This window comes from Barbus barbus, assembly GCF_936440315.1.
Source record: "Barbus barbus genome assembly, chromosome: 26".
Taxonomy (NCBI): domain Eukaryota; kingdom Metazoa; phylum Chordata; class Actinopteri; order Cypriniformes; family Cyprinidae; genus Barbus; species Barbus barbus.
This window is the reverse complement of record NC_136754.1, coordinates 7,311,576-7,338,672: the sequence shown is the minus strand read 5'-3', so window position 1 is coordinate 7,338,672 and position 27,097 is coordinate 7,311,576. Positions and strand designations below refer to the sequence as shown.

At 36.3% G+C, this 27,097-nt stretch overlaps 3 protein-coding genes across 3 annotated transcripts; 2 read left to right on the top strand and 1 right to left on the bottom strand.

The window, feature by feature from the left end:
• Positions 1-3,066: 3,066 nt before the first annotated feature.
• Positions 3,067-16,298, top strand: LOC306846042 (cytokine receptor-like factor 1). Its single transcript, XM_079379119.1, has 8 exons — positions 3,067-3,437; positions 6,298-6,576; positions 8,107-8,236; positions 8,804-8,973; positions 10,592-10,749; positions 12,047-12,215; positions 13,785-13,966; positions 15,126-16,298. Exons 1-8 carry the CDS (start codon positions 3,380-3,382, stop codon positions 15,147-15,149), a joined length of 1,170 nt encoding a protein of 389 aa, XP_079235245.1. The 5' UTR covers positions 3,067-3,379; the 3' UTR covers positions 15,150-16,298.
• A 2,218-nt stretch (positions 16,299-18,516) lies between these two features.
• Positions 18,517-22,897, top strand: LOC306845990 (protein CIMAP1D-like; the record flags this gene model as incomplete). Its single annotated transcript, XM_079379028.1, has 4 exons — positions 18,517-18,565; positions 20,260-20,370; positions 21,201-21,314; positions 22,293-22,897. 4 exons carry the CDS (start codon positions 18,517-18,519, stop codon positions 22,778-22,780), a joined length of 762 nt encoding a protein of 253 aa, XP_079235154.1. The 3' UTR covers positions 22,781-22,897.
• A 1,343-nt stretch (positions 22,898-24,240) lies between these two features.
• LOC306846266 (interleukin-27 subunit beta-like) lies at positions 24,241-26,856 on the bottom strand. The gene is made up of 6 exons (XM_079379513.1): positions 26,700-26,856; positions 26,354-26,557; positions 26,109-26,226; positions 25,318-25,496; positions 24,878-25,035; positions 24,241-24,707 (listed from the first exon to the last, which is right to left on the bottom strand). The coding sequence occupies exons 1-6, from the start codon at positions 26,785-26,787 to the stop codon at positions 24,558-24,560; spliced, it is 897 nt and encodes a 298-aa protein (XP_079235639.1). The 5' UTR covers positions 26,788-26,856; the 3' UTR covers positions 24,241-24,557.
• Positions 26,857-27,097: the final 241 nt, after the last annotated feature.

Below are 27,097 nucleotides of genomic sequence, written 5' to 3'. Positions count from 1 at the left end.
TGGGAAATTTAGCTACACATTTGCTAGATCTTGCCATCACCGAGTGTATGGCTGATATACATCTGTCATGCATTATTGGGGGGCTGCCAAAGGTGCTTCTCTAGCTTTAGAAACTATGTCAGGGGTATCCGTCAGTAATGATGTTCTGATTTGTATTTCTTTGACTGTTCATTCCATGTTAATTCACATTTATCCATTCTTTAAAGAAATAATACATTGTAACATACATTACAATATAAACAAAGCTTAACCGAGTCTGGAAAGGCTTTGACCCTACTTCAAACAAACATTTTCTCCCAATCAGTGAGGATTGTACCGCTGGGGTCAGTGACTGTCTCTGTGTATTAAGAGGAAATTGCTTGATTTACAGTGATTTCAGCACATGTTTCGCAGAGCTGGAGCCTCTCCCAGTTTTCCAGACATTTTTAAGAGGGTTTCTGCATCGGCCAAGTTGATTGGACATAAAATGCTGAGGTGTGTTGGACTAAGGTGTAACCCCCCCTTAGGTAATCATCATTATATTACTGCATGTCCAATTTGGGTTCCTCGGAGTGCTTCAAAACAAAGCACCCAATGCTTTCACACTTGGCTTGAATGCTGCGAGTCCAAGCCTCTGTCCCAAAGAGAATTCCCCCTGAAATCTTTATGGTGGGATAATTTGTTCCACATGCCAGAGCTCACCCACTAAATCACAGGGTCCCGGTAATCAATGCTTCCCTGTCTCATTATGGTGTGTTGTGCTGTCTCAGAGCAGGCTTCTGGAGGATAAATGTCCTCTTAGATACAGACAATTTCTTGAAGTGTAAGTCATGTTCTGGATAGGCATTACCTAGCTGGGTATGTGTCCAATCAGATGCGGTCAGCGAATTGGCCGAGAGATTTACGCTGCAATTCGTTTGCCGAGAGGAAGTTCTTGTTTGCGTTTCTGTTTCTAACTATCTTTGTTGTTCTGTCTCCAAAGCAGAACTCTTTTAACACATCACTCAGATACTGTAATGCTGGAGGAACTCCTTTTCTTCCTCCCCTGTAGTTGATCTGCATAGCTAATGTTTTGGATTATTTTCCCATCTTTTAGGATTTAGCGAAAAGTATAATCACTCTCGCCCTTCAAGTTGATCCAAAGTGGTTTAATGGACTGGATTATATTCCTAAAGACTCAAAGATCTGAGGCAGATGATAGTAAGACCATTTCCTCTGAAATCTGGAGTTTATTTCTGTGTAAAATGACCACGTGCATGTCAGTTCCGCCAGCCGTGTGTTTCCCAGGAACAGCTACTCATTTATACCTTGTTAATCCATTTGTGTGGCTTTCATTTATTTTAAGCCTGCTGAGGTTGTTGTGATTACAACATCTTGATTTGTAAATGTAAATTTCCTGAGGTGTGCTATTTATATGACTTAAGAACGCATTGACTCAGACATAATACTTATGTATGCGTAAACTGTTTGGAAGAGTAGAATATATTTAGGAACAAGGTGTTTAGAAGTGTAGAAGACATACGCATGAAGTTATAGGATAAAGGCAGAATTAATGAATGTGGTGGGAGTTCTCCCTTCCCTTGAGGGCTCTGGGAGATGAATGGTCTTTGTCCCCATTCACAGACTTTGGATGATATCCCTCTTGTTATAGCATTGTATGGTGATAACTGAAAAGGAAGTCCACTCACTCATTTATGAGACAGAGCAGCGTGGAACTAACGGTAAACCCGGCATTAACAAGCATTTTTTCAACAATAGATAAAGCGCCGCTTTGTGGCTTGCTGACCCACGGGCGAACTGACTGTCATGGTTATTGTTTCAAAATATACTTTCTCACCGAGTGGGTGACTCAATGACTAGGACCACATCTCCATCTGCTCATAACCACCATTAGTCAAACATTAGTCATGACAACATTGAGGCGTTGGTATTGAATTGATCATTTTCCATTGATTTAAACTTTGTACAGCAAAATAAAAAATAAAAAGTTTTTCATGTTTTTGGAAACTTATTGTCTTGTATTTTTAATAACTCTATTTCACTTATTTTATTGTTAACAGAATATAGTTTTTTCTTTCACTTCACATAATTTTATTATAACTTAATTACATTCTATATCATTTACAGAATTTTCTTGCACTTTTTTTCAAGAAACTGTTGGCAAAACGGTATAAAATATATATCACTCTAAAAAAAATGGTGCTATATAGCACTAAAAATGGTTCTTTGGCTCGTAATCATAAAGGAACCACTTTTGGTGCTATCTTGGTGCTTCAGTGGTTCTTCACTGGTTCTTTGGCATGACTGAGGGGCTATATAGCACCGCTACCATATACAGAACGTGTTAAGCTCCTGTATGGTTCTTCAGTGGTTCTTTGGGGTGATTAAGGTGCTATATAGCACCGCTGCCGTCCAAAGAACCTCTTAAGCCCCTTTAAAGGTTCTTTACGAGCCAAAGAACCACTGTTGGTGCTGTTTAGCACCATTTTTATTGAACAAATGCAATGCAAAATGGCACCTCTTATGGTTCTACATAGCACCATTTGACAAAGGTGCTGTATAGCACCTTTAAAGATATGGTGCTATATAGCACCAAAAGTGGTTCCCCTATGATTACGAGCCAAGAACCACTTTTAGTGCTATATAGTATATTTTAGTGCACTTTTTTGAGTGTATATTCAAACATTTTCTTTTTATATTCTGTGGAACATTTGGAATATAGAAAAGAATATTATTTAGGATCACATTATCTGCCTTTATTCAGGTCTGTTTAGATAAAATGAGTATATCCCAATTTATTATAAAACAGACAGTATGTCCGAGGCAAGGGGTGCAGAAGGTGAGTTAAATTGTTACTTCTTCCAGTCAATTGTCACAGAATGTAATTGCTCAGCTTTAAATGATTATCTATAATAAGGTTGAAGGTAAGATTTCTCATTAAGAAAGGCCCACAGGTCTTTTACAAGGAAAGAGATACTACATTGCTCTAGATACAAGACCTGCTTAAGACAAGAGGAGGGCACAGACAGAAGGAAGGGAGGAATAAAACGAAAGAGGCAAAAATGACTTGGAAATGTGTGGGAAGACATGGGGAGGAGCTTGCAAAGTATAAACTTGGATGTTTCCTAGCAGTGGAGAGCCTCAGCACGGTAAACGATGCCAAAAGTAAATGAGGAGGACGAATGCACCGTCGCATTAACAGAACATTTGGAGGATATTGTTTAAAGTTCAGTCTTCTGGAACATCTGCGAGACGCCAGCAGCTCAGGAACTGACGCTGGGATCAACTCTTCGGGTGCACTGGAGCTGGACTCGGTGTGGCATGCGTGGATCAAATATTCCTGCATAGTCCAAATACACTCTCTTGAACTAAAAGGAAGAAAGCGAACTTATTTCGTAAGATGATCTGCTTATTGTTTTTGTTCCACTGTGCTGCCGGCGTGTTGTCGTCTTCTACCCGTGAGTACATTTATAGCGCTCTCTCTCTCTCTCTCTCTCTCTCTCTCTCTCTCTCTCTATATATATATATGTATGTATGTATGTATATATATATATATATATATATATATATATATATATATATATGTGTGTGTGTGCTACATGTGTTCTTACGTACCTTCTTCATCGAATGGGGCTTGTTTCGGAATCTGCAAAACACAATATTTTTATATATAGGTCAAAAACGTGCCAGGGTTCTTGTAATGTAATGTTTATTGGATTCGTTTTTTTTTTTCAGCAAAAAACAAAACAGATTTTTACAAGCAAAAATAATGATATCTTTTAAAAACTTAATAATCCTGACACACAGGCATGATGGCTTAGATCTTCTCTGTGATACAATTTATTATTTTATAGTTTTCATGTCACATTAAAACAAAATTGGTTATTTACATGTTGGTCACCCTGGACTTTAATCTGGTGGACAAGTTTTCCCAACATTGCAAGATCACTTTTCTTTTCTTTTTTACTGTCTCCAGAAAATTACACTACATTAAGCCCCCAAAAATGTGAAAATTATCTCATTTTAACCGAGTTCAAAAACTCAAAAGTTGGAAACATGTTCATCATAGAAGGTAATTGTTTTGATTTGCATTTGTAATGTATTTTTAATAAATTTAATAGATCCAGACGCCATTGACCTGTATGCAATTTTTTAAGAAAACAGCATTCAATGATTCATTTACATAGCAATGCTGTTGTTGTAAATTTCCTGGTTTAACAAATTGAACAATATATATCTATAGATATCTATATCGGCGCAACATATTGCACTGTATTGAAAAAGTCTGCTAGAGGTTAAAATTTCAAAAGGTCAGAGCATAATTCATTTAACACGTGGAGGGTTCAGCCTTATGAACCACAACAAAACCCTGACATCATGCTTCTTATGCTTATTTTTGTAATGATTATGTGACTGAATGAAAAAGTTCACCTCAAATCAACACTTATCACGGAGACGATGGATTCTGTTCATAGTGTTGGTGAAATATAGGTGTTTGTGAAAGTTGAATTTACTTTTAATGAATTGCAGAGAACAATGTATCAGGATCAAAGGGCATAATTGGTGCTAAATTATTAATAGCTATTGGGAAATACATTTAAAATGCAAGCGTTTAGCACATTCCCCTTACGTGACATTCGCAGGTGTTGGTGGAGGGGAAGATTGAGACTAATTACATCTAATTAAGTATTGCCTCATTCACACCCTCAGTGCCAGGCAGGGGATTAAGAAAGTGAAGTGCAATGCAACCACTGACAGACTACACTTCCATCTCCTCTAGTTAACAATATACGCAAAAGCGTCAGCATGGCTTTTTCTGGGCCTCAGTGAAATATAAACAGAGTTAAAAGGAAAAAAAAATGTGTAGACAGAAGTAACCCTTTCAAAGATCATTGCGGTTTAACAACACGGCCAGAAATGTCCAAAGGGTGGTCCCGCTGTTCACCATCTCAGCGGTAAGATGTGCATCCAGGCTTACCTCATGAGACCTTCAGATCTGAAACCAAATATCTTACTGCTCATTTCCTATTCAGATACCTACGGTAAATACTTGTAATTGCTCCTGCGATTAAATGGTTTGAAGTGAAATTTAGTTTTTTTTTAATCCACTTAAACCAAAACAGCACCTTGTAAAGACTGTTAAAAAGTAATACAAGTCCGTATCGTGATTCTGTTTCATTAATGCTGTAAGATATAATGACTGATTTGTATCATTCCCTTTTGTTACGGAGAGAAATTTCACCCTTTCTGCTTGGTCTGAGTGCGAGTTGAATATGTAATCTCTCTTTTAAGGTTAGTCTATCTATCCATCTTGATGTAATTACATGTAATCACACGGCAGTTCCTTCATCACCTCTATTACTCAATTGTGCTGCACTGACACATTTTTGAGGGATTCCACGTTGTCGCGTTACAAGGGTGATAATGAACTCCAAAAGGGTTTACAAAATTATAATTGTATGCAAGTACCTTTTATATGAATTATATGGGATTATGTCAAATTTAAGAAACACTTAAAGAAATTGAACACTAAACCATATGTATATTTAAAGTTTGACCCCCACAAACAAAATTGTTGCTAGTTTCATATATTTTTTCATACATTAATAAAACAAACAAAAACTATTTTTCATTTGCATATTTATTTTAATGTCCATTTATTTATTTTATGTGAATTCTATAGTGAAATAATTTAATGAACGCTAAACCATATGTGTATGTAAATGCTGACCCTGTAAACAATATTTTTTACACTGCTAGTTTTACATCTTTTTTTTCTCATATAACAAAATAACCTCAAACTAATATTTTATGTGCATACATTTATTTAATGTTAGTTTATTTATTTTATTTGCATTCTGTGGTCAAATCATTTTTAATGAACACTAAACAATAGGTGTATTTAAATGCTGACCCTTGCAAGCAATATTTTTCACACATTTTCTCACAAAATAATCTCAAACCATTATTTCTTGTGCATATATTTATTTAATATGCATTTTATTTCATTTATGTGCATTTATTTAGTAATTTAGTGTAGCCGTCTAATAAGGGGGATAATGTACAGTCAGACGGATCATCTTACTACGTGTTCCCTTTCATAGTAAATGGATATTATCTCCTTTTGTGATCATCTTGCGTATCCCACATTGCTCTGATTTAGGCTGTCACTATCAACTTTTTTGATGTGTTAGTCATGAGGTCGGTCTGTCTCCTCCTTTAACGTCACAGAATGTGAGCTCACCCATAACCAGACAGCCCGTAATAACCATGCTGCCTCTTTCCAGCTCTAACCTGCTATATCTCGCCCTCCCTCAGAGGTGGCTACAATCTACCCTCAAGACCCGGCCCTTCCCATCGGTTCCAGCCTGACAGCCACATGCTCAGTGAATCCAGACCACGGCATTCACGCAGGCTCGCTCTACTGGACGCTGAACGGAAAGCGTCTTCCCAGCAGCACGTACAGCATTCTGAGCCCCACCGTGCTCAGCGTTACCCTCCTGCGGCTCTCCGGGTCCCGCCAGCGCTCCGGAGACAACCTCGTGTGCCATAACAGCGGGGGTCATGTGCTGGCCGGCTCCTGCATCTATGTTGGCAGTGAGTCCGTCTACCATATTGTTCGTATTTACTCTAGGCTCCTGTACCGAGTGTGTTTAATTTGCGAATGTGCATGCAGTCCAACTTAAATACAATTAAATGGATTTTGTGGGCAAGCCTGGAGCCTTGGGGAATATGGGTCAGACGTGGAAGTATTAGACAGTCTTTATGATTTGACCCCCTGCCACTGAGCCACAGTTGTTGCAGTATTTAATGTTTTCTGCCTGTCCGCCAATGAACTCGAGAGTTGTTTAAGCCCCTTAAGATTGCTATCTGTTCCACTGTTATGCTTTTAGCACCTGTGTGGTCCATTATAGGCGCTTTCCTCGAATGACGCGTATGACAGAACAAATGTACCGCATTTGTCAAGTTACATGGAATGGTGGCAGTATGGAAAATTACAAACACAGACACACACACGAGCGAGACAAAGTCAAGGAAGCGAGTGTCTGTCTGGTCATTTGGAAAAAAGATTGAAAACCAGAAATGGAGAGACGTGGTTACGATAAGTGTGTGTGTGTGTGTGTAAAGTACTGTGTTGACTCAAGCTCTCTATGTCTCTGAGGTCTCCTCTGTAAGGTTTGGTTCATATAATCACAGTCTTACACTTAGATGCAGTGTCTTTTGTTCTCAGCTCAATGGAATCTTGGCCCCATTCCTGAACTTAAATGAGAATGACAGCTGAAGACACTCATCCATTATTGAAAATATTTAAAGTCAACACAAAGTCAAATTTGACCCTATTTACTTTCTTAATACACGTTCCTCGTCTTATTGTGAATGATTCGTCTGTACACATTATTCCAAAAATGGTATCATAATCTTTTATGAAAACTTAATGTTTCTTTTGTTTTGAAATTCCTTTTGTTTATTTATTTTTTGCTCTAAAATACAGTATAAACAGTAATATTGTTACAATTTAAAAATATAATTTTATTTATTTTAAAATGTATTCAGATCACATGCTCATTTAGAAATAATTAATTTCAAAATGCTGATTTGGTTCTCAATTTTATATTATTTGAAAAAATGAAATTGAATGTAAAAAAAAACTGTGGTGAAATTGTTTCTGGTATTTTGAATCAGTTTAATGTATTCTTGCTTATATTTTTGTATGATTTATTTTTATTAGCATTATAATTTTTTATTATTATTACTTATAGAATTACTTATTATGAGTAGTTATATTATACAAAATATAGAATATATAATTTTAGTTGAATGCATCTCTCTCTCTCTCTCTCTCTCTCTCTCTCTCTCTCTCTTTATTTTTTTTTTAAATAAAATTCTAATATATATTTTCAGTTGAATAAATTCTCTTCCTTCATTTTTGTAATTTTTATTTCTTGTAATTCATGTACTGTTTCATGTTGACTTCAAACCAAACAACTATTTTTGACAGATTTTCTGTACTAACTGAGCATTTACAGCATGTACCTGTAATGAGATGTTATAAGAGGCATGAGTCACTTTGCACTAACTCCCTTTGACAGCTAAGTGAAAACTCATTGTCCTTGTCTGTTTTTTTAGTGCCTCCTGAGAAACCTGTGAATCTTACCTGCTGGTCCAGGAACACTAAAGACCTCACTTGTAGATGGGCCCCTGGGGGCCAGGGGGAAACCTTCATCAAGACAAAATACACACTCAAATATAAGCTCAGGTCAGTGCCACAGGTCATTCACAATCATGTCAGTGCCTCTTCCCAAATTCACGCCTTATCTTGTTTGTATATGTCATGTTCTTACATGCCCATTCTTTGGAGGACAGTGGAAGGATGTTTAAGGATGTCTCAAACCAACCATCTGTGCTAATCCCTCCTGATGGGCAGATGCCATACACTTTCTTTTTTTTTTTCAGAGGGAAAATCCTATAAAATCATTTACTTCTAAATACTTCAAAAATATTTAGGATAATTTTGTGTTTTAGTATTGTCTTTTATATTTTATTTGTTATTTTTATATTTCTTTATATATTTGTTTTAAATTAATAATAGGCTTTAATGCCCAGTGAGCAGATGGAATGCAAATTCCACACAGCAATTTTCACATCCCCATTCCCAAACCAGGAGCAATAAGTTTTAATGAAGGTATCATTCCCACATTTGAGACTATATGGCTTATCCATTGCCTCTATAATTTAAAAGCCTCCATATAGGGAACCTGTAGGCGTACAAACGTATTGTGTCTAGTTATGCATCAGAAAATAAACCTTGTTCACGCACCTGTAGGTGGTATGGACGAGAAAAGGAGTGTGAGGATTATAGCACGGGAGAACCATATACATGCTACATCCCCCGCGACCTCGCCCTCTTCACGCCCTACGAGATATGGGTGGAGGCCTCCAACCAACTCGGAACCGCAACATCTGACATCATCTACTTGGATATCTTAGACGTGGGTGAGTGTGCTTGACCTTTGACCCCTTTTTAGGGACAAGCCCCAGGTGTTCTCCTCATGGAGGACCATGTGCAACGTGAGAGCGCCACTCCTTGTAAAAACTGGGTGGAGGCCTGACGAATTGCAGCGGTCCATCGCAGCGTCATCAGTATCCCTTTGCCTCATACAGTATCTACCCACCTCCTCACACATACCTGCAAAGCTTTGCAGCCCCCTCCTTTACAGACGAGTGGAATTTTTATGAAGTTTTCCGCTAATCCCAGTACCGTGACCTGCCTGGGGCTACTGTTTAGCAATGTGACTGGAATAGGGGGAAGTCTGTTTTGTTGAATCCTTAAGATATTATGTGCTTTGAGTGCAGGCCAAGCTTGCCCATAATCTTTTAAACAACAAACATCTTCATAAAAATGGAATTAGTATTGTTAGGACTTAAGTCGGGGGGCATTTTGTCTTGGCAAGACATTAGAAAGTATTTGAAATTAAATTACAATAGCCTGAACACAAACTGAAGCCCTCCATCCTCAAAAAGGAGATGAGAAAGGTTATAAACTCTTACATCCTGTGAGTGTAAATCAGTGTAACTGCACCTGAAGTGGGAGGCAGGGTGATTTTGAATGGAAAAAGAATAAGTGGAAGGTGGGTGCTCCTCAAAACATGCCATAGTTATGACACAGACACCACACCTAGTGCCTCCACCTCCTTAGCAACAGAGACAATGCTCATCCATGTTGCCAGTTAATTAAACAACAGCTTTGAGATCCAAGCAGACTACAATTACTTGGAATTTCAAGCACTATCAATGCTATATCATTTTATAGCAGCCTGAACAGAATGCAAGCGAAGCGGAAAAATACAGAACAGTTAGTCAGCTAGAATATCGGGAAGCAGCATATATTTAATCTCAGTTGAATCACAAGATCAAAAGTCTCTAGTCTCGGCTTGCAGACCACACAAAGTTCGTTCACTGATCAGCCGGTGCATTTTGCACACAAAAAATGGCAAAAGCCACACAGGATGTTTTTTTTCGTAATAACAAACTTGAGACAATATCCTATTTTTTGTAATGAAGTAATCACAAGACAAAATGTGCAGGGTTAATGGCATCACTAATTTGTAGCGAGTGAATGAGATATCCATGAGACCAGAACAGTAATTATATTGTTTCCTGTACTTATTTGTGGAGACTGACTTGACATTATTTGAACCATTTTGTCATACAGAGCTGAAATTCATAGATAGATAGATAGATAGATAGATAGATAGATGGATACAATTATTCATGAGATTGTACAGTGCATTATAAGGTACATTACAAGGCATAATTAATGCATAAAGTAATGAAACTGAATACAAATTAAAAAGGTTTTCAGTATTGAATGTATGCATGGATGAGTAAATGATAGATATTTCGTAATATTTAATAAATTAACACTTGTGGATCAGGGTGGAAGAAAACTTCATTTTCTAGAACCCCGTGTCGAATTGCAGTTCAGTAAACTCCTTTTCCGTGTCATTCCGTTTCAAATTCCTGTTCAAGATTTCAAGAATATGTTACAATGAGGTCTTTTGTTGCAGCGTCTCCAACCTTATCACATGTTGTTTGTGTCGTTTCCTCTCAGTGACGACAGACCCACCGACTGATGTGGCCGTGAGCCGAGTGGGCGACCTGGAGGACCAGCTGACTGTGCGCTGGGGGACACCGCCTGCACTAAAAGACTTCCTCTTTCAGGCCAAATACCAGATCAGATACAGACTGGAGGAAAGCAGCGACTGGAAGGTACAGTAGCGTTCTCGATCAGTGAGCACACGCCATTATCCTGATCACTATTACCATCTTCCCACTTCCACACCCACTTGTTTTTGTAATGCAAACTGTGTATCCATTTGAGTTAGTGTCAGTTTCTCGATTTTAAAGCATTTACAGAGTGGCGCAATGATTAATTAGAGGGGTTCTAAAGATAACAGCCATGTTTCAGTAGAATTTGGGGTGTTTGTATTACTTGTCCGAAACGTCATTTCCAGCTGTAGCAGAACAGCACATGGTTTCCAGTCCTCTGGCCACGGAAGAGTCCGGCTAAACTTTAGGGCTTCAAATAAACTTAAGCTTTCGCTGTCTCCATTTCGCTCATATGGATCCAATCAGTTGGCAGGTTTCCTTATGAAGCTGGGCAGAGTTGGGTTACATAATTTTTTTTCCCCCTTACCCATCATTGTGCTGTCAGATGCACAGTCCTACATAGTTAACAAAGTCAAAATATGACAGTGACCATCAAAAGCACATCACAGAAGACGACCTATTGTTTTCAAAATGCGTTTAGAGAGCTGTATTATCACCCGGGCCGTCCTCAACCCCACAGATTGCTTACACAGTCTGTGCGAAGGGAAATAATTACCCAGCATGCCTGTTACATGGCAACATGACGATGTTAACATTCTGCCACTCATCACGTTCCAATAGTAATGATGGTCCTCGGATTACTGAGCCATGCATATTAACCGTGTTTGTAGTTTTTGAAATGTGAGTCTGCAAATGGACTGTGGACTGGAAAGGGACTGATTCAGGGGTACTGGGATTGTAAATAATTACAGGGGGCCCAGGCCGTTTCAACATTCCTGCATTCGAATCCCATATACCTCTGCTTTAATGCACAGGCATCGAGAAGCACCGAGGCTGGCATGGCACTGTCTGCCTGTCGTTGATGCTGTCTGCGCCCGTGCAATTACTCAATAGATAACAGATTTTCTCTCAGGGTAGTGTTGGTGCTCGTCGTGTATATGTAGAGCCAGAAGGCAGGCCGATTATTTATGTGTGTGTCCCTGTTATTTACCTCCTGTCTTTGTCTCTGATATATGTTGTATATCCCCTAGGAGCACAAAAGGGGGAAATTTCTTTGTTCTTCTTCTTTGTAGATGAGCTTGCGTGAACTTGCTTAAGGATTTTGAAAGTGAATGGCTTTTTTTTTTCTTCTTATAGAGAACATTAAATATGCCCGGTAGGGTAACAGTGTGTGTGTGGTATGTGGCCGCTGTAGGTGTTTGATGTAACAGACTGTTTTGGGTGTCTTTCTCTGCAGGTGGTGGATGATGTTGGGAACCAGACTTCCTGCAGGCTCGCAGGGTTGCGGCCAGGTACGGTGTATTTCGTGCAGGTGCGCTGTAATCCGGTTGGGATTCTGGGATCTAGGAAAGCAGGCATTTGGAGTGACTGGAGTCACCCAACTGCAGCTTCAACACCACACAGTGGTAAGAGAAATATAATTTAAGAGATTCTTGCAAAAGAAGGTACATAGCGGAATCTAATTTTGAAAGTTTACTATGCTAATGCCTTGTATTTAAGTACCCTGTAAGTTCAATGGTAAATATCAAAGTACAATGAAATCACTTTGTTTTTTTGTAAGGTTTCATAGCTTTGGTTTACACTTAAAGAATACTATTTCTGAATTTTGAACTCTAAAAATAAGACATCCCAAATTTGCTTTTTGTTGATTGGTATAAACCCTGATCCATGTTCAAAGCCATTGTAAAATGCAGATAAATGTAAATGCACACAGATGATCACGCGTTCTGTTAAAATGTTTTTATTTATTTATTTTGCATGCTTGGCAACCACAAAAAACCCTGTAGCTAATGAACTATCTTATATGGTGAAAGTCATGGTTATTTTGATAATTATTATTAAAACCTTAGTTCACTACATTAGTGAACAATAAAAATTTTGAAAAATACGTTTAAAGCATTTTTAATCTTATTGTTAATTTAAACATTTATTAATTGTATCATTATTAAAATCAAAAGTTGTACCTGATAATATAGTTTAACATGAAATAACAATGAACAATTTGATTTGCATTATCTAAATTTTAAGAAGTAACGTTGAAGGATTGCTTATTGTTAGTTGAAGTTAACAAAACGTAACTAATGGGATACGATGAAGTGTTACCGGTTAATTTTATAAAAGCATTAACCAACATTTTTAACTTGGCTAAGCTGTTTAGACACTTCGGCTTTGTGAAATCAATGTTCGTGTAATATAAATAATATTTTCAGAAAAAAAATTCACAATGCATTTTGCTTTTCCGCTATTACATTGTATTGGAATATCCATTCATGCAGTTTATGAAAGTATAATTATTTTAAACGTGGACTGATCAAAATCACGGCCTAGCAGTCTTGTAGTGCAATGGGTCTCATGTGGGAAACATGAGTTTGATTCCAGCTTGCATTATATACAAATCCCTCTCCCAATTATTTCTGGTCTTATTTAATGTTTGTATTATTAAAAATGGCAGAAAGGCCAAAAGCAACATAGAAAATAAATAAATATAACCAGCGACACTAGTTAGATGGTAGCAGCGATACTTGGATTGAGATGTTGCCTTCGCTGTCCTTCATCATATTTTCATATTTTAAATGTGTCATGCAGTCCATCCTATAATCAGATACATATTTCCAAGACGATGCTCAGTCCAGCAGACACCAACTAGCAGATGCAACACATTACTTTAGTCATACATCTCCTCATTTTGTGGCTTGCCAGAGAACCACGGGGGAGTGTTGGATATATTTTTTCAGAGGATTGTTTTTGAAGATTAACAGATTAACTCCTCTGCACATTAACTCTTTTGGAGCAGCCCACATCTAGACCTCAGAAACCTGCTGTTTATTTCAAATGGAAAAGGATTTATTTTTATCCCAACTTGTGTTTGGTTGGCTGTGTAAACTGCGGCCTGTATCTGTGAAAAGCTTGATGCGTGAACGATAGGCGCTTGTCTCCTTGGATGGACGTGTTGATTTTTGTCTTTCGCCCCGCAGAGCGGCTGCTGACAGGGTCATGTGACTCGAAGGTGGGGCAGCAGAACTCCACGTTGCGGCGGGATTTGAAGCAGTTCTTTGGCTGGGTGCGCAAACACGCCTACGGTTGCAGCGGGATGAGTATCAAACTTTATGATCAGTGGCGGGTCTGGCTGCAGAAATCTCACAAAACCCGCAACCAGGTAGGTAAGGAGCTTTTTATTCACATTCTACTTGTTTTTGAACCCAAACCCCATTAATCACCATTTAGGTGTCTGGTTTTCTTCAGCTTTAGTTTCTTCAACTGTTATGCCAGGAATATTTGCTCTCATAATATTGTGAGACTGGATCCAAGCCCTTGAGTTATTGGAGTTGCCTGAGCTAATTGAATTAAAGTGCTTCTGGTGTTATTGTACTGAGTTTCCTGTGTTTTGCTCGGGAACCACAGAAGTAAATAACATGAGGCGACTCGTATGATTTCAGGTAACTTTTCATAAACTGTCGTAGTAAATTTAAATAAACTCGAGTAATGAAGCTCTGTACGCTGGGTATCATTCAACATATGTATTCGGTTCTGTCAGATTCCACAGTAATCTTGTTTTGGAAATGACAGGGATTGTCCTTCACTCGAGAGAATATACTCGCTTCTTTCATGTGTCTCTAGTGTGTTGTGGTCTGTGCTTTATATGAAAAAACACGACCCAAATGCTTGTCAGCATCTGGAAAGATCTGACTTCATATTGGATGATCCGCCGGTATGTCATGACAAGACCAACAAGAGATAAACCCGTAGCAATTACACTAAGAATATCCAAATCCCTAAACCGCAAATGTGACAGTCATGAGTGTAAATTAAAAAAAAAAATCTGAATAAATAAGCTTTCCATTGATGTATGGTTTGTTAGGACAGGACAATATTTGGCTGAGATACAACTATTTGAAAATCTGGAATCTGATGAAGCAAAAAAATCAAAATATTGAAAAAAATTTCATTTAAAGTTGCCAAAATGAAGTTCTTAGCAATGCATACTGCTAATCAAAAATTAAGTTTTGATAAATTTTTACAGTAGGAAATTTCTTCATGGAACATGATCTTTACTTAATATCCTAATGATGTTTGGCTAAAAGAAAAATCGATAATTTTGACCCATACAATGTATTTTTGGCTACTGCTGCAAATATACCCCAGCGACTTATGACTGGTTTTGTGGTCCAGGGTCACAAATATGCTTTTTAACTCTAATTTTTTGCCATCACTATCCGCGGCGAAACCGTGATCTCGGATTGTTTTTGAATGGCTATTTGAAGCCTTTCATGTTCTGTGGGCGTTTATCTGATTACTGTAATATTGTCTGCTTTCAGGTTCTTCAAGGAGATAAATCATAGCACCTCGCTCCTGGAGGGCAGAACATTTAACAACAACAGCACACTGTGGAAGAATTCACATTTTCCAGACTGCTGCTTGGCTCAGTGCAAGAAACTTAAAGTACAGCTGGACTCAAAACGGGATTTTCAATCAACAAAAAGTGATGGGCATTTTGTCCCTCGGACACAGATTAAATTGTGCAGTTCTCTAAAATGCCTTATTATACAGGAAAACAAACTGTCTTTGATAATAGCCACAGAGATCAGGTGGACTATATCCTCGCTATCCATGGAGACAAGTTCTTGATCGTGTCAGGGAGCAATTAATTAAAGGTCATAATTTGCACATTTACTGATGACTATGCACGAGCCATGCTTAGCCGACGTGACACATGGTCTATATGTGGACCCGTGACGTTTTCAGATCTTGCTAACTTTAGTCGACCTGTATGTTAAAGAGGTTCCTCATGGACAAATGGAAAATGTCTGAATGTTTTTTCAGCCAGCGTTTTGTATAACTTCAAGACAACTGGATAAATGTTAAGACCATCCAGTTTTACCAAAGGTACCTTTCATGAATGTTTGAGTGACTACAGCAGTTTACCTAAAAATCTGACAGGTATACCTCATAGAACATCTTGCCACTTTTTAGTCTCCTGTTTCTTTAAGTAACCGGTACATGCCTTATCAAAAGTTGTAATGCAATGCAATGCAATGCTGAACATATCAATACATAGAAATAAGCCTCTCACTTAATAAGTCGCGCTGCAGTTGTAAAGGAGGAGCTACAGACGTAGTTAACATGTTGGAACCCAGTGGACTCAGAAAATGGACTTTTAATAAATAGAGAGGAAGTTTTGGCCAACTAATGTTGTTTCTCATGGTTATATATGTGTTTTGCAGTTACCAAACTGTAACTGTGTTTGTAGCATTGAACTGTTTGAAAATAATTTTATATATTGAGACATTTTACTGCTTTTATTTTTGTACTGAATTGTATCAGCATATTTAAATTTAAAGTTATGTTTTGACTCTTAAGTTATGTGTAGGTAGATTATATTATTATTGACTGAATTGTTAAACCCTAATATTGTTCATAAAATCCTTCTTTAAGATAAAACCTATGAACTGTTCTTTTTGACCAAATAAAAAAAAAGGTATCTGAATCTGTATTTTGTTGCTTTGTAAAAATATCTTTGCATTTCTAAAGCAAGATAAATCTACTTGTTTTCAGAGAATATACTTCAGAATTTGAGTTTTTGTTATATATTTTCCGTTGTATGTATGCTTAAATAAAAAAGGTTCTGATTAGGATTTTTTAATATGTATATATACTTTTTTTTTTTTTTTTTACAGCATTTAGTATATTCTCTGAAAACAACTCCATTGCTATTTTTCACAGTTATGTATCTTTAATTACTTATGAAAACAAGGAAACTACTGATTTTGAACTTGTTTTTTTTAATTGTTTGTATTTTCGGACGTTTTAGGAGGTGCAGTACAAGAAAAAAGTACAAACAGATACAGAAATAGCAAAAAACCCACAATTGCACGAAGCAGAAGTGTTTTGCCAGAGCACGATCCTCTACAGGGGAAAAGATTAATGTGTGTACGAGCTGTTGTCTGGTTAAATTAGTGCTCTTACACTGGCCTCTTCCACGGTCAGTATTTCACTTTTCCCTAAGTGACACCCACAAAGAGGAAAAAATAAAAAGCTTTAGGCCACTGGGTTTAGAGTCCTTAACATTTCATCCCTGTGATTTCAAAACACGTGACTTAAAATACGGCCTATGCTCTTCTAAGGGTTGTAACAATGACCCTTACTGTAACTGTAATCCCTGTACTGCTTATTGTTTCACGAATAAGTGTTTGTAAAGTGAGTCCTCAGGCACTTTCATGCTACAGAAATCAATAATATGCTCGATATCAAGTTGCAGAATAACATTCCCTGCTTTTATTTAAAGCTGTCAAGGTATCCATGTTGATTATGAGTTAATGTAGCAGCTATATGAAAACCAGGTGATGTGTTTGGATGCAAATTTATATTCATTTTTCAACTCCAGAGTAACTTGACCTGCACCTCCTTATAGTCCTCTCTGGCTGCATGCCAGAGGTCATCTGTAGTGTTACCTGCTTCTACACGCGGCCTCCAGTCCAGAGATAGAGCAGGTTAATGTTTAATGTCCGCTCACTGGTCAGGGATGGCGTCTCAGCTTTCACAAGACACACTTTCTTAGCATGCTAATTACATTTTGTACAGTATTCGGTCAGTTTGAGCTGCCTAAGAGAAACAGATTGTTTTAAAGCAATGCATTGTTTGTTTAAAGTAGCTTCAGAATGTTAAATCAGAGCAATTAATGTTACAGAGAAACTTGATATGGAACATCCTACTGTAAAACTATGCCACAGAAACGAGAGCAGCTTTCCAGAAGTTTCATTTGTTTTGAGGACTGGTTGAAGGTGGCCATGGGAACAGCGAGATTGAGACAGCAAAGTTTTTTTCATATATATATATATATATATATAATGTATATTATATTCCATCTCCTTTCCGTGACTTTTTAAATTATTGTTGATATAATTATATTATTATTAAAAAAATAAATTTTACTAGGAGCATGGGAGAATATTCTATACTTCATTCCATTAACTTGTGATTTGAAATATTTCCACCACATTCATACTTAAATACATTAATTCATTCTTTAAAACATTTAATAATTCATATTTTGAAGGGTTCCTGCACTCCTAGAAATATCAGGAACTTTCAAAAGTGTGATTTCCAGGCCTAGTAAATTTAAAATTTTTATTTTTAAATAAAAATTAATTTATAAAATAACATTACAAAAGACCATTGGGGAAAAACGATTTTATATACTTTTCTATAGCTAAAAGGTACTCTATAAATATGAATGTGACAAAAAAATATTTTTATATCACAAGCTGATGACAGAAATTACAGAATATCTCTCAGTATTTACATCTGAGGCAGCTATTAATAGCCTATATAATCTTATCTCGAAAGAATAAAGTGGTCCTACAATATTAGTCATTTCAAATAGTTGTCGCCTGTCTATTTTACATTATGTAATTAGTTCATTAGCTGCCGTTTACAGACAAGTTGCCAAGGTCTAACTGTAGTTGTCCTTTATAGTCGTTGATGGATGTTTGGAAATCTGTAAAGCATAAAGATATTGAGATGGATGTTCTTGTAGCCTGGACAAGGATAAGGTTTCTTGCGCTTGTAAGAGTCATTCATAATTCAGGCCGCAGTTGTATCTCTCCAGTGTGTCTGAACTGAAACTTCAACCTTTCCTGGACCTCCTTGAGCACTCTTGCTGCCGATTTTGCTGTCAGCTCTTTAAGCTCGCCAGAAAATATACGCAGCATGGGGGAAGTGGTGAGGCGGCGCCCCATCATTGCTGGCAGGGAAAGAGGTGAGTTTGTGACCGCTCATTTCAGTGGATTCATTTGGGCAAATGATTGTGTGGAAAGAATTATTCAGCAAAGTGAGGAGATCTGATGATTTATTTTAGCACAGGGCTCTGTAAGTAGTTCAAACACACACTGCATGCTCCTATTTGGCCCTTGAGACTGGATTGGCAGTTTGACGAAAGAAACTGTCAGTTAGGTCTTTTATTGCAACACCTGCTTGTATCATTCTGAGAATAGAACGTCTTTTGTCTGTTCTTTTCTTGTTTTGGCCAAAGCTTTGAAAAGGTTGTATGACATTTAACTATGTAGCAAAATTCATACGATTTCAAATGAAAGTTTACAGCCAAGGTTCTCCTGGATTTTAGAAATGTGCACAGCATGTGTGACCTTTTATGTCTCACATGAATCACATTCCATAGTTTTATTTTAGATTTAATAAAAAAGGAAATGACTCTGAGGAACATAGTTAGCAGCAGATGTATACCTTATATTGACTAAGAAAACTAATCAGCCTAAGCAGACATACTTGTTCTCATCTGTTATCAATTACAATCCCTTAGTATTATTTATGTACTATTATAGTTTTATTCATATTTAGAATTTTCATTTATTTATATATTTTTACATTTATTTATTTTTATTTGGTTTTCATTTTAAATTTTTAGTCATTTTGTTATGTTTTCTTTGTTTTAATTTTATTACAATTTCATTTATTTTATTATTATAATTGAATTAATGTATTTGCATTTCAGTTTTAGTTTTTTTTATTGCTTGAACTTTAATTTGAAAGTTATTTCAATTAGTTGCCAAGGCAACATTTCACATTTTTGTTTGGTCTAAGATTTTTATCTCATATTTATAGTTTATTTTATTTAAGCTGAATTTCAATGAACAAAAATGTTTTAATAGTGCTAGTTTTAGTTAATGATAATAACTGTACTATACCGTATAAACCCTAACTTCATTTTTAGTCATTTTGTTACATTTTGTCATTTTTATAATTATTTTTTAAATAATTCTATTTAGGTTTTGTTCATTCTTATTTCATTTTTTGTTTATATTTGTTTTCAGTCATTTTAATGCTTCAACTAAATTATTTCAGTTAGTTGCAAAGGCAACTTTTCTAATTTTTGTTTAGTTTAAGTTAATGTATTTTATATATTTTTTTTAAGTAACAGAAATGTTTTAGTTAATGCTAATAACCATAATTACAGTATAATACTTTCATTTTTATCATTATTTTTGTGTGTGTGTGTGTGTATGTATATATATATATATATATATATATATATATATATATGTGTGTGTTTAATTACTTTCATTTAATTTAAATGTTTTATTTATTTTCAGTTTGTAATTTTAGTGCTTCAACTTTTCTAATTTAATTTTTCATCTCATTTACATTTTATAGTTTTATTTCAATTCACAAAATTGCTTTTAATAGTTCTAGTTTTAGTATGGTGACAGCGAGCGGTGACATGTTCGAAAACTAAGTGAACCGAACATGTCACCTCGCGGTCACCGTATTTTAGTTAATGATAATAATTCTACTTATAAATACAACCAGCATTTTTTTTTTACCCTATAATGTTAACCGATATTGTATTCACAAACTATTTTCCATTAATTACCCAACACAATTTCAGTAATAAATGCTAACAGGCTCCACACTCTGTGTTTTTGTTTATGGCTGCAGGGCCCGGGCCGGGGCGTTATGCTCTTCCACCCACTATCGGTTACATCAACCACGACTACACCAAACCCAGCAGCCCGGCCTATTCCTTCCACAGCCGCATGAGCAGCAACAGTGAGTGACACCACATGAAATCAAACACTTCTCACACTGACAGATTACATGATCCACTCAGCTAATGCTGGGTTTGATTTTCTGAGAATGCTTTTAACACCATGGATATATATCAACATGGCACTCAAATGAACTGATCATTTCATAGATTAATTAGTGTCTATTATGCAGTACTGAAATATTAGGTGGATTCACACACACACACACACACACACTCAAATACTTACACGCCTAATTAGTGACATGTAACGCCTGCTTCCTCATGGAAGGAACTGAGAACACCCAGTCTGATCAAAGTATTCATACAAAAATCCTAGCACATATGGACTTTATATCACAAACAACACCATGCAATATAATGATTAATGTTATTTCACTTGCATATTAAGCTAATAAAATCCACATGCTTGATTTTAAGCCAAGTTTTATTTTAATTAACTAGCATTTAAATAGCATTTCTCTAGCTCAAATAGTAGAGCATGACAGTGACGGGATAGTTGGAGATTCGACTGCAGGGAATGCATGAAAATATTCTACACTCTCAGAAAAAATGATACAAAACCTGACACTGAGACGTTACCCTTTCAAAAAGATACACATTTGTACCTTGATTATAAGGGTGCATATTAATACCTTAAAGATTAATATCTTAAATGACATATTATTACCTGATATTAGTACCTAAATGGTACCTTTTACCATCCCAGTGATAGCTTTTCTACCAGTTTTTTTTTTCTTTTCTGAGAGTGATGTTGCTTTGCATACCAGTGTCTGCCAAATGCAATTCAATAAACACTTGTGTGTTTTCTCATAATATTGCTTTTGAATAGTGGTGTCTGTGGATTCCAGTCCAGGGCCGCAATATCGTGTAGATGCCAAAATGACACGCTTTGGCAGAGACGGTACCCCATCGTACTCCATGCTGGGCAGAAAAAAGACGACAGGTGGGTTTTCATCTGATCTGATGCTAGAGTTTTCACCTTTTTTATTACACAGATCTGATGTGTATGAAGTCAACATGCAATGGCATACGCAACACATTTTACTTCTGTAATGTTACATATTCATTAATAAAACAGGATAGTCAATAGGTTCCATAAGTAAAAATCTCATTCATTTTCTCCATAGGGGAATTCATTTTTAAAGGTAAATTTTTAAAGATTATATGCTTTTGTTGGAACCATCAGACTGCATTATTTCAACTTTTTTTTAAATCATGTTTAACAGCTGATTCCTTGGTGAGAAGCTGCATTTCCCATGATTCCTCAAAGAATTTGAAACAAGCAAATTGCATCAAAAAATGTACAGCCCACTCACTCCCATTAAGCACTGCAAATGATAGAGTCCCTCTCTCTACACTCTCAAGCTACTTGTTTTTATATATATATATAATCAACATCTTCAAATCAGTAGTTTTATATTTATCCATTGCTTTTATTTTAATTTTGTCTTTAGCTATACTGCATCATGGGATTGTAGTTCTTTCCCTCAGTAAAGCCATTAACTACACAGACTTATCTTTTTATCAGATATTCAAATATGTTTGTATTGTTGAGGTTGCTGAAAAAAAAAGTGGGCACTGTCTCACTCTATAAGAAAAAAAAACCTGGGTTGGGTTTAAATTTGATCCATCTGGGACTGGTTGTATATATATATATATATATATATATATATTGAAAATGGGCATTGCCAGAATGTTAAAAACTTCACTGAGAGAAATTGGTAATGTCATCTGAAAAAACAGTTTAGTTTTTCTTTTTGAAATAATATGCACATGCACTTTTTGGATGAATCATGCATAGTACGAATGGTAATGTGTATTCAGAAAGTAAATAGCATCATTTAATGTCATATTCACTTTAACTTTTAAGAGGGGATGCATAATCATATGAAGAAGTTGCTGATTCTCTGTTTTTGATCAGCTGATACATTCCAGGCTCCTGGACCCGGAGCCTACAGTCCTGAGAAAGCTCCACCTTTGAACCTTCACCACAGACCTCCTTCTTACACCATGGCCTTCCGCACACGCTACCGCATTGTGGATCCTGTACCGGCCCCCAACCGCTACACCTTACCCAACCTCTTCGGCTCTCATGTTCCCCACAAACCCGCCAGTGCCAGCTTCACCATGTCAGCTCGCAGGAAAGCAGGTGGCCCATCGGAGGACCTGTCCATGACCCCAGGACCCGGCCGATACAACAGCACAGAGCCGAGCATTTACCTGAACAGACAGCCTTCTTTCTCCCTGCAAAGCCGTTGTAATATTCCCAACGATGCCACTCAGAAGCCTGGCCCAGGCACACACAGCCCAGAAAAGGTGACGGCACACCTGCATCGTGCACCGTCTTTCTCCATGGGTGTTCGTCACTCGGAGTTTGTAACCCCTCTGATTGTTGACGTATTAGACTGAAGGGTTTGATGCACTGCTTTGTGGGTATCTATAAAAAAGATTTGGCTGTATGTCAAAAACTAATTATTTTAAGGGAAAAATAGAGTTCTCACACTCTTCATTACCTGACATCTGGTTTTGTGTAAAGAGATGTTGAGCATTTTTCACTTTCATTTACATCAGTTATTTTTTAAAGGGATAGTTCACCCATAAAATAAAAAGTTTAATCTTTCGTTTTTGTGTTAATTTTTTCTTTAATACTTTTCTGAATGTGTCTATAATCATTGTTATTGTTAACAAAACATTGTTTTTGTTTTTTGTTAATCTAAATAAAGCTGAAAGAAATGAAAATATAATATAAATATCAGATGAAAAACCTTAGCCACAACAAACTTAAATTAAATTTAGAAATGTTGCCTTGGCAACTAACTTAAAATGTCTTGCAATTAATATTAAAAAAACAGCGGCTATTTGCACTAAGTGTAAATCGCAATTAGATTCTATTTTCACTAAGTGCAAATAGCATTTTTTTTTTTGTGAGAGATGCTATTTGCACCAAGTGAAAATAGCAGCATTTTTAACTATATGCTATTTAAACTAAGTGCAAATAGCTATAGATTCTATTTACACTATGTTAAAATAGCAAGAGTTTCTGCTGTTTATATTAATTGCAAATAGTGGCATTTATCTGCACCTCAGTATTGTAGTAATTATAAAACAGTATTCAATAATAATGTATTGAGTGTAAATTATAGTTTTAATTCAAATTATTAAATGGATGCCACCTTATTGGGATGCTAAAGCCCTCCCTACACCTATACCCTAACTCTACCCCATACTTTATTTTTAACTTTTTGATTATTTCCTTCATTTTTATTGAAAATAAATGCCTTTCCGATGTGATATGACATTTGAAAAGGGAGAAAAATGTTCGGCAAAGGTATGAACTCGGGCCGATCGCGTCAAAAAGCACGCGCCTTGCCATCTAATCCACTGAAACTGACGCTGAAAGAGCGTTTTTTCTGTCTTGACTATCCCAATCACACGTTGGTGGGAGTTAGTGTAAATAGCCTTTGCCAACAAGGCCGGCTATTAGTACTTAGTATAAATAGACACAAAGTTGAATATGAAAACTAATAAAACTAAAACAATAACAATTCATATTAATAAAATAAAATAGAAATAACAGATGAAGAATTTTAACAAACATAAACAAAAATTAGAAATGTTGAATTTCTAACTGAACTTAATACCTTAACTAAAATACTAAATTAGCCAAAACTGAAATAAAAAATTAACTAAAGCTATTAAAAAATATTTAAAAAACAAAAACTAATACAAAGTACATAAACTTACTAAAACCCTAAACTAAAATTAAAATGAAAATTTATTAAAGCAAATTCAATTCATTAAATACTATAATAGTGTATAAATAAAAAAAACACAGTTTATAATTATAATATAATAAGAAACACCAGCATACCTCTTTTAAAGCATTTTTTATTACATTTCTGTACAGCTTTGTTACATTATTATTATTATTTTGTGCTGCTTGAAAATGTGTTTCACAAATCAGTTAGATAGTAAAGATTAGATAAGAACATTTTTAACAGGCTTAGTGATTACATGCAAGTGGAGCCATGCTGGGTGTTTACTATTTTTTTTAATTAACACGATTCTGCTAATTGAGCTTGTATATTGGTTGTCATTGCCTTTATAAACAAAGTTATCCTTTAGTGACATAATAAGAACTAATAATAATTCTAACACATTTAGTGTAATGTAATGATTCACCACATCAGTTGATGGGTATAGTGGCACTTATTGGTTCACTCCAATCACTGATCTGTCCATCATCCAGGAAGTCCTTTGCAGATATTTGGATGTAGTAAGTCCTTCCTGCCACCAGACCACTCAAGACCATTTTATTAGACTCATAAGGGCCAAGCTAGAAAACAAAGAATGTTATAGTATTAAAAGACCACCATACAGTATGTCCTTCCTGTAGCATGAGGTGACTTTTCAAATACTGCGTTCTGTTTGGTGCCTTTTGTTTCAGTACTTTATAGCTAGGAATGTTTTTAACACCGTTGAACATGGTTTACACACGAAACTCACTGTTCTAGCTGTCTCAGGTTTGCCCCAGTGGAATTTCACTGTGTATTTAAGGAGAAAGTTGACAGGATCCGGCCAAGTGGGTGGTGGACCCCACTGCACAGACAGCTTCCTGCCTGGCATTACCATCACGCTCACATTCACTGGAGGATCAGGTTTCACTACAGACCAGCCAAGGACAAGAATTGAAACACTCAATATGAGCTCATGGCATATGCATCAAGATGTAAACATAAAACCTTTAAAATACTGCAAAAGCAGCTGTTTCATCACACAGCAGTAAGGTTCTCTGACATAGACCAGCTAAAGCTTAAACTGATATTTTTGGCGGTAAATACTTATTTCTATTTAGAACGTCAGAATTTTTCATATTCATATGATTAGGTTTTATTATAATATTATAACATTTAAAAAAATAAAGACAAACCAGTGGAAAATCTCACCTATCTGCTCAAAAATAATTGGCCATATGCGTGTTGTGCTACCCAGAGCGTTAATAGCTGTAATGTTGATGAGAGCTGGTTCACTTGCAAAGATCTCAAGTTCCTCTAACGCACATTGCCTGTCTTGTTCTCCCCATTTCTTGCATTGACGGGCACTTGACAGCGGGTCTGAAAAGCTCCTAAATCAGAATTGAGAAGAACTTTAGCAAATATTCTGAACAATTATACTTTATTTTTAAAACCATCAAAAATAAGGTGACATATACAATTAGAGCAATTTACAACAGGTGTACAATTTAAAGTACAGCTCAATATTCAAACTCACAATGCTCATTATAATCCAAACGTCTGATTCATGAACAAATCATTCTTTTGAAATGGATCTTTTCAATGAATCAATTTGGGTCACAAAACCAGTCTGAATGATTCAATCGTGAATCAGACGCTATCGCACATTCTTCAGAAGACTTGAAATATAGAGCACAAGTCATATGGACTATTTACTGATATTTTATGGTGCTTTCACATACTTTTTAAAGCATCAAACTATTATACAATATGTAGCATTAAAAGACAATAATTTACAATTCAAACTTGTTTTAACAAAGCATTTAATATACTGTATAATCTTAAAAATAAAGGTTAAACATTTTAATAATGTAAAGTACATTTTTTCCACTATAAAGAACATTTTGTGCAATGGAAACTTGGATGCAATGGATGTTACAGGTTCTTCATGGAATTATTAATGCCATTATTAAAGAACCTGTATTTTTAAGAGTGTAAGATACCTGTATGTAGCAATATAAAGTGTTGGAAGTATTGGGTCTGGAGTCATTGTCCAAGAGCATATTGCCCTTTTAGGGTAACTTGGAGACCAACAATACACATCCGGAGGAGAAGGGGGATCTGAATAGAGCAAACGTTACACAGGATGAAATTTCAATTAAAGCTCTTTAAAGTCTCATAGGAAAATAGTGAGACATTTTACCATACTGACATGTACAGCAATAAAGGAAAATATGCATAAACCTACATCCCAGGTGTAGAGATACTGTTTGTATCAGATCTCCATTCGGTTGGTGGCAGGTGTAGATGCCATGGTCCTTCAAACTGCTGTTCTGTATGGAGAGAACAGGGCTTGAGACAAGCACTGAACTGTTGAATCTCCACTCCACCCCTTTTTCTTCTCCGTCAGAGCATGGTATCTTCACAGATGAACCCACTGCTACAAACAGGTCTATTGAGGGAGGTGAGGAGGAAAAGAGACAGGCTTGGACAGATCCAACACGCTGTATGTGTGTATGTAGGAGTTTGTGTGTGTGTAGAGGTGTCTGTGCATGAGAGAATAAGAGTCGGTTTTCTGAACAAATAAAGCTTACCTCGAGTCTCTGGCAGTAAGGTTGTCGTGTCTTGGCTAAAAACTCCACTTGTTATGGCCAATGCTCCAAAAACATATATCAAGCACATTTTTGGTGTTTTATGGTGACAAGAACGTCAGTGTTGTTATAAAAGAAAAAACTAAGTGTGTGTGCAGTCAAACACAGATTTAAAGGTTCAAGCTGTTCTGTTGTGGAATTTTGTTAATCATTAGTTGGTAAATCTATTTGCAAAAGAAGGAAGGCTACTGTTGGGCACCAGTGTAAAAATAAATACATGAAATTTCACAAATGCATGTATATGTGTATAAGGGTTAATGACACATTAGGACAAACAAGATGATAAAAATGGAAAATGCAACTAAAACACTTCTAGTGTTTAACAAATTAGTTTTAAATCA

What these genes read in the sequence shown, in the direction of transcription:
- LOC306846042 (XM_079379119.1), top strand. Translation starts at nt 3,380, where the DNA reads ATGATCTGCTTATTGTTTTTGTTCCACTGTGCTGCCGGCGTGTTGTCG. An exon ending in CGTGTTGTCGTCTTCTACCC is followed by an intron (nt 3,438 to 6,297) that starts GTGAGTACATTT and finishes GCCCTCCCTCAG; the next exon opens with AGGTGGCTACAATCTACCCT. An exon ending in CTCACAAAACCCGCAACCAG is followed by an intron (nt 13,967 to 15,125) that starts GTAGGTAAGGAG and finishes GTCTGCTTTCAG; the next exon opens with GTTCTTCAAGGAGATAAATC.
- LOC306846266 (XM_079379513.1), bottom strand. Translation starts at nt 26,787, where the DNA reads ATGTGCTTGATATATGTTTTTGGAGCATTGGCCATAACAAGTGGAGTT. An exon ending in AGTATCTCTACACCTGGGAT is followed by an intron (nt 26,227 to 26,353) that starts GTAGGTTTATGC and finishes TGCTCTATTCAG; the next exon opens with ATCCCCCTTCTCCTCCGGAT. An exon ending in AACCTGAGACAGCTAGAACA is followed by an intron (nt 24,708 to 24,877) that starts GTGAGTTTCGTG and finishes TTTGTTTTCTAG; the next exon opens with CTTGGCCCTTATGAGTCTAA.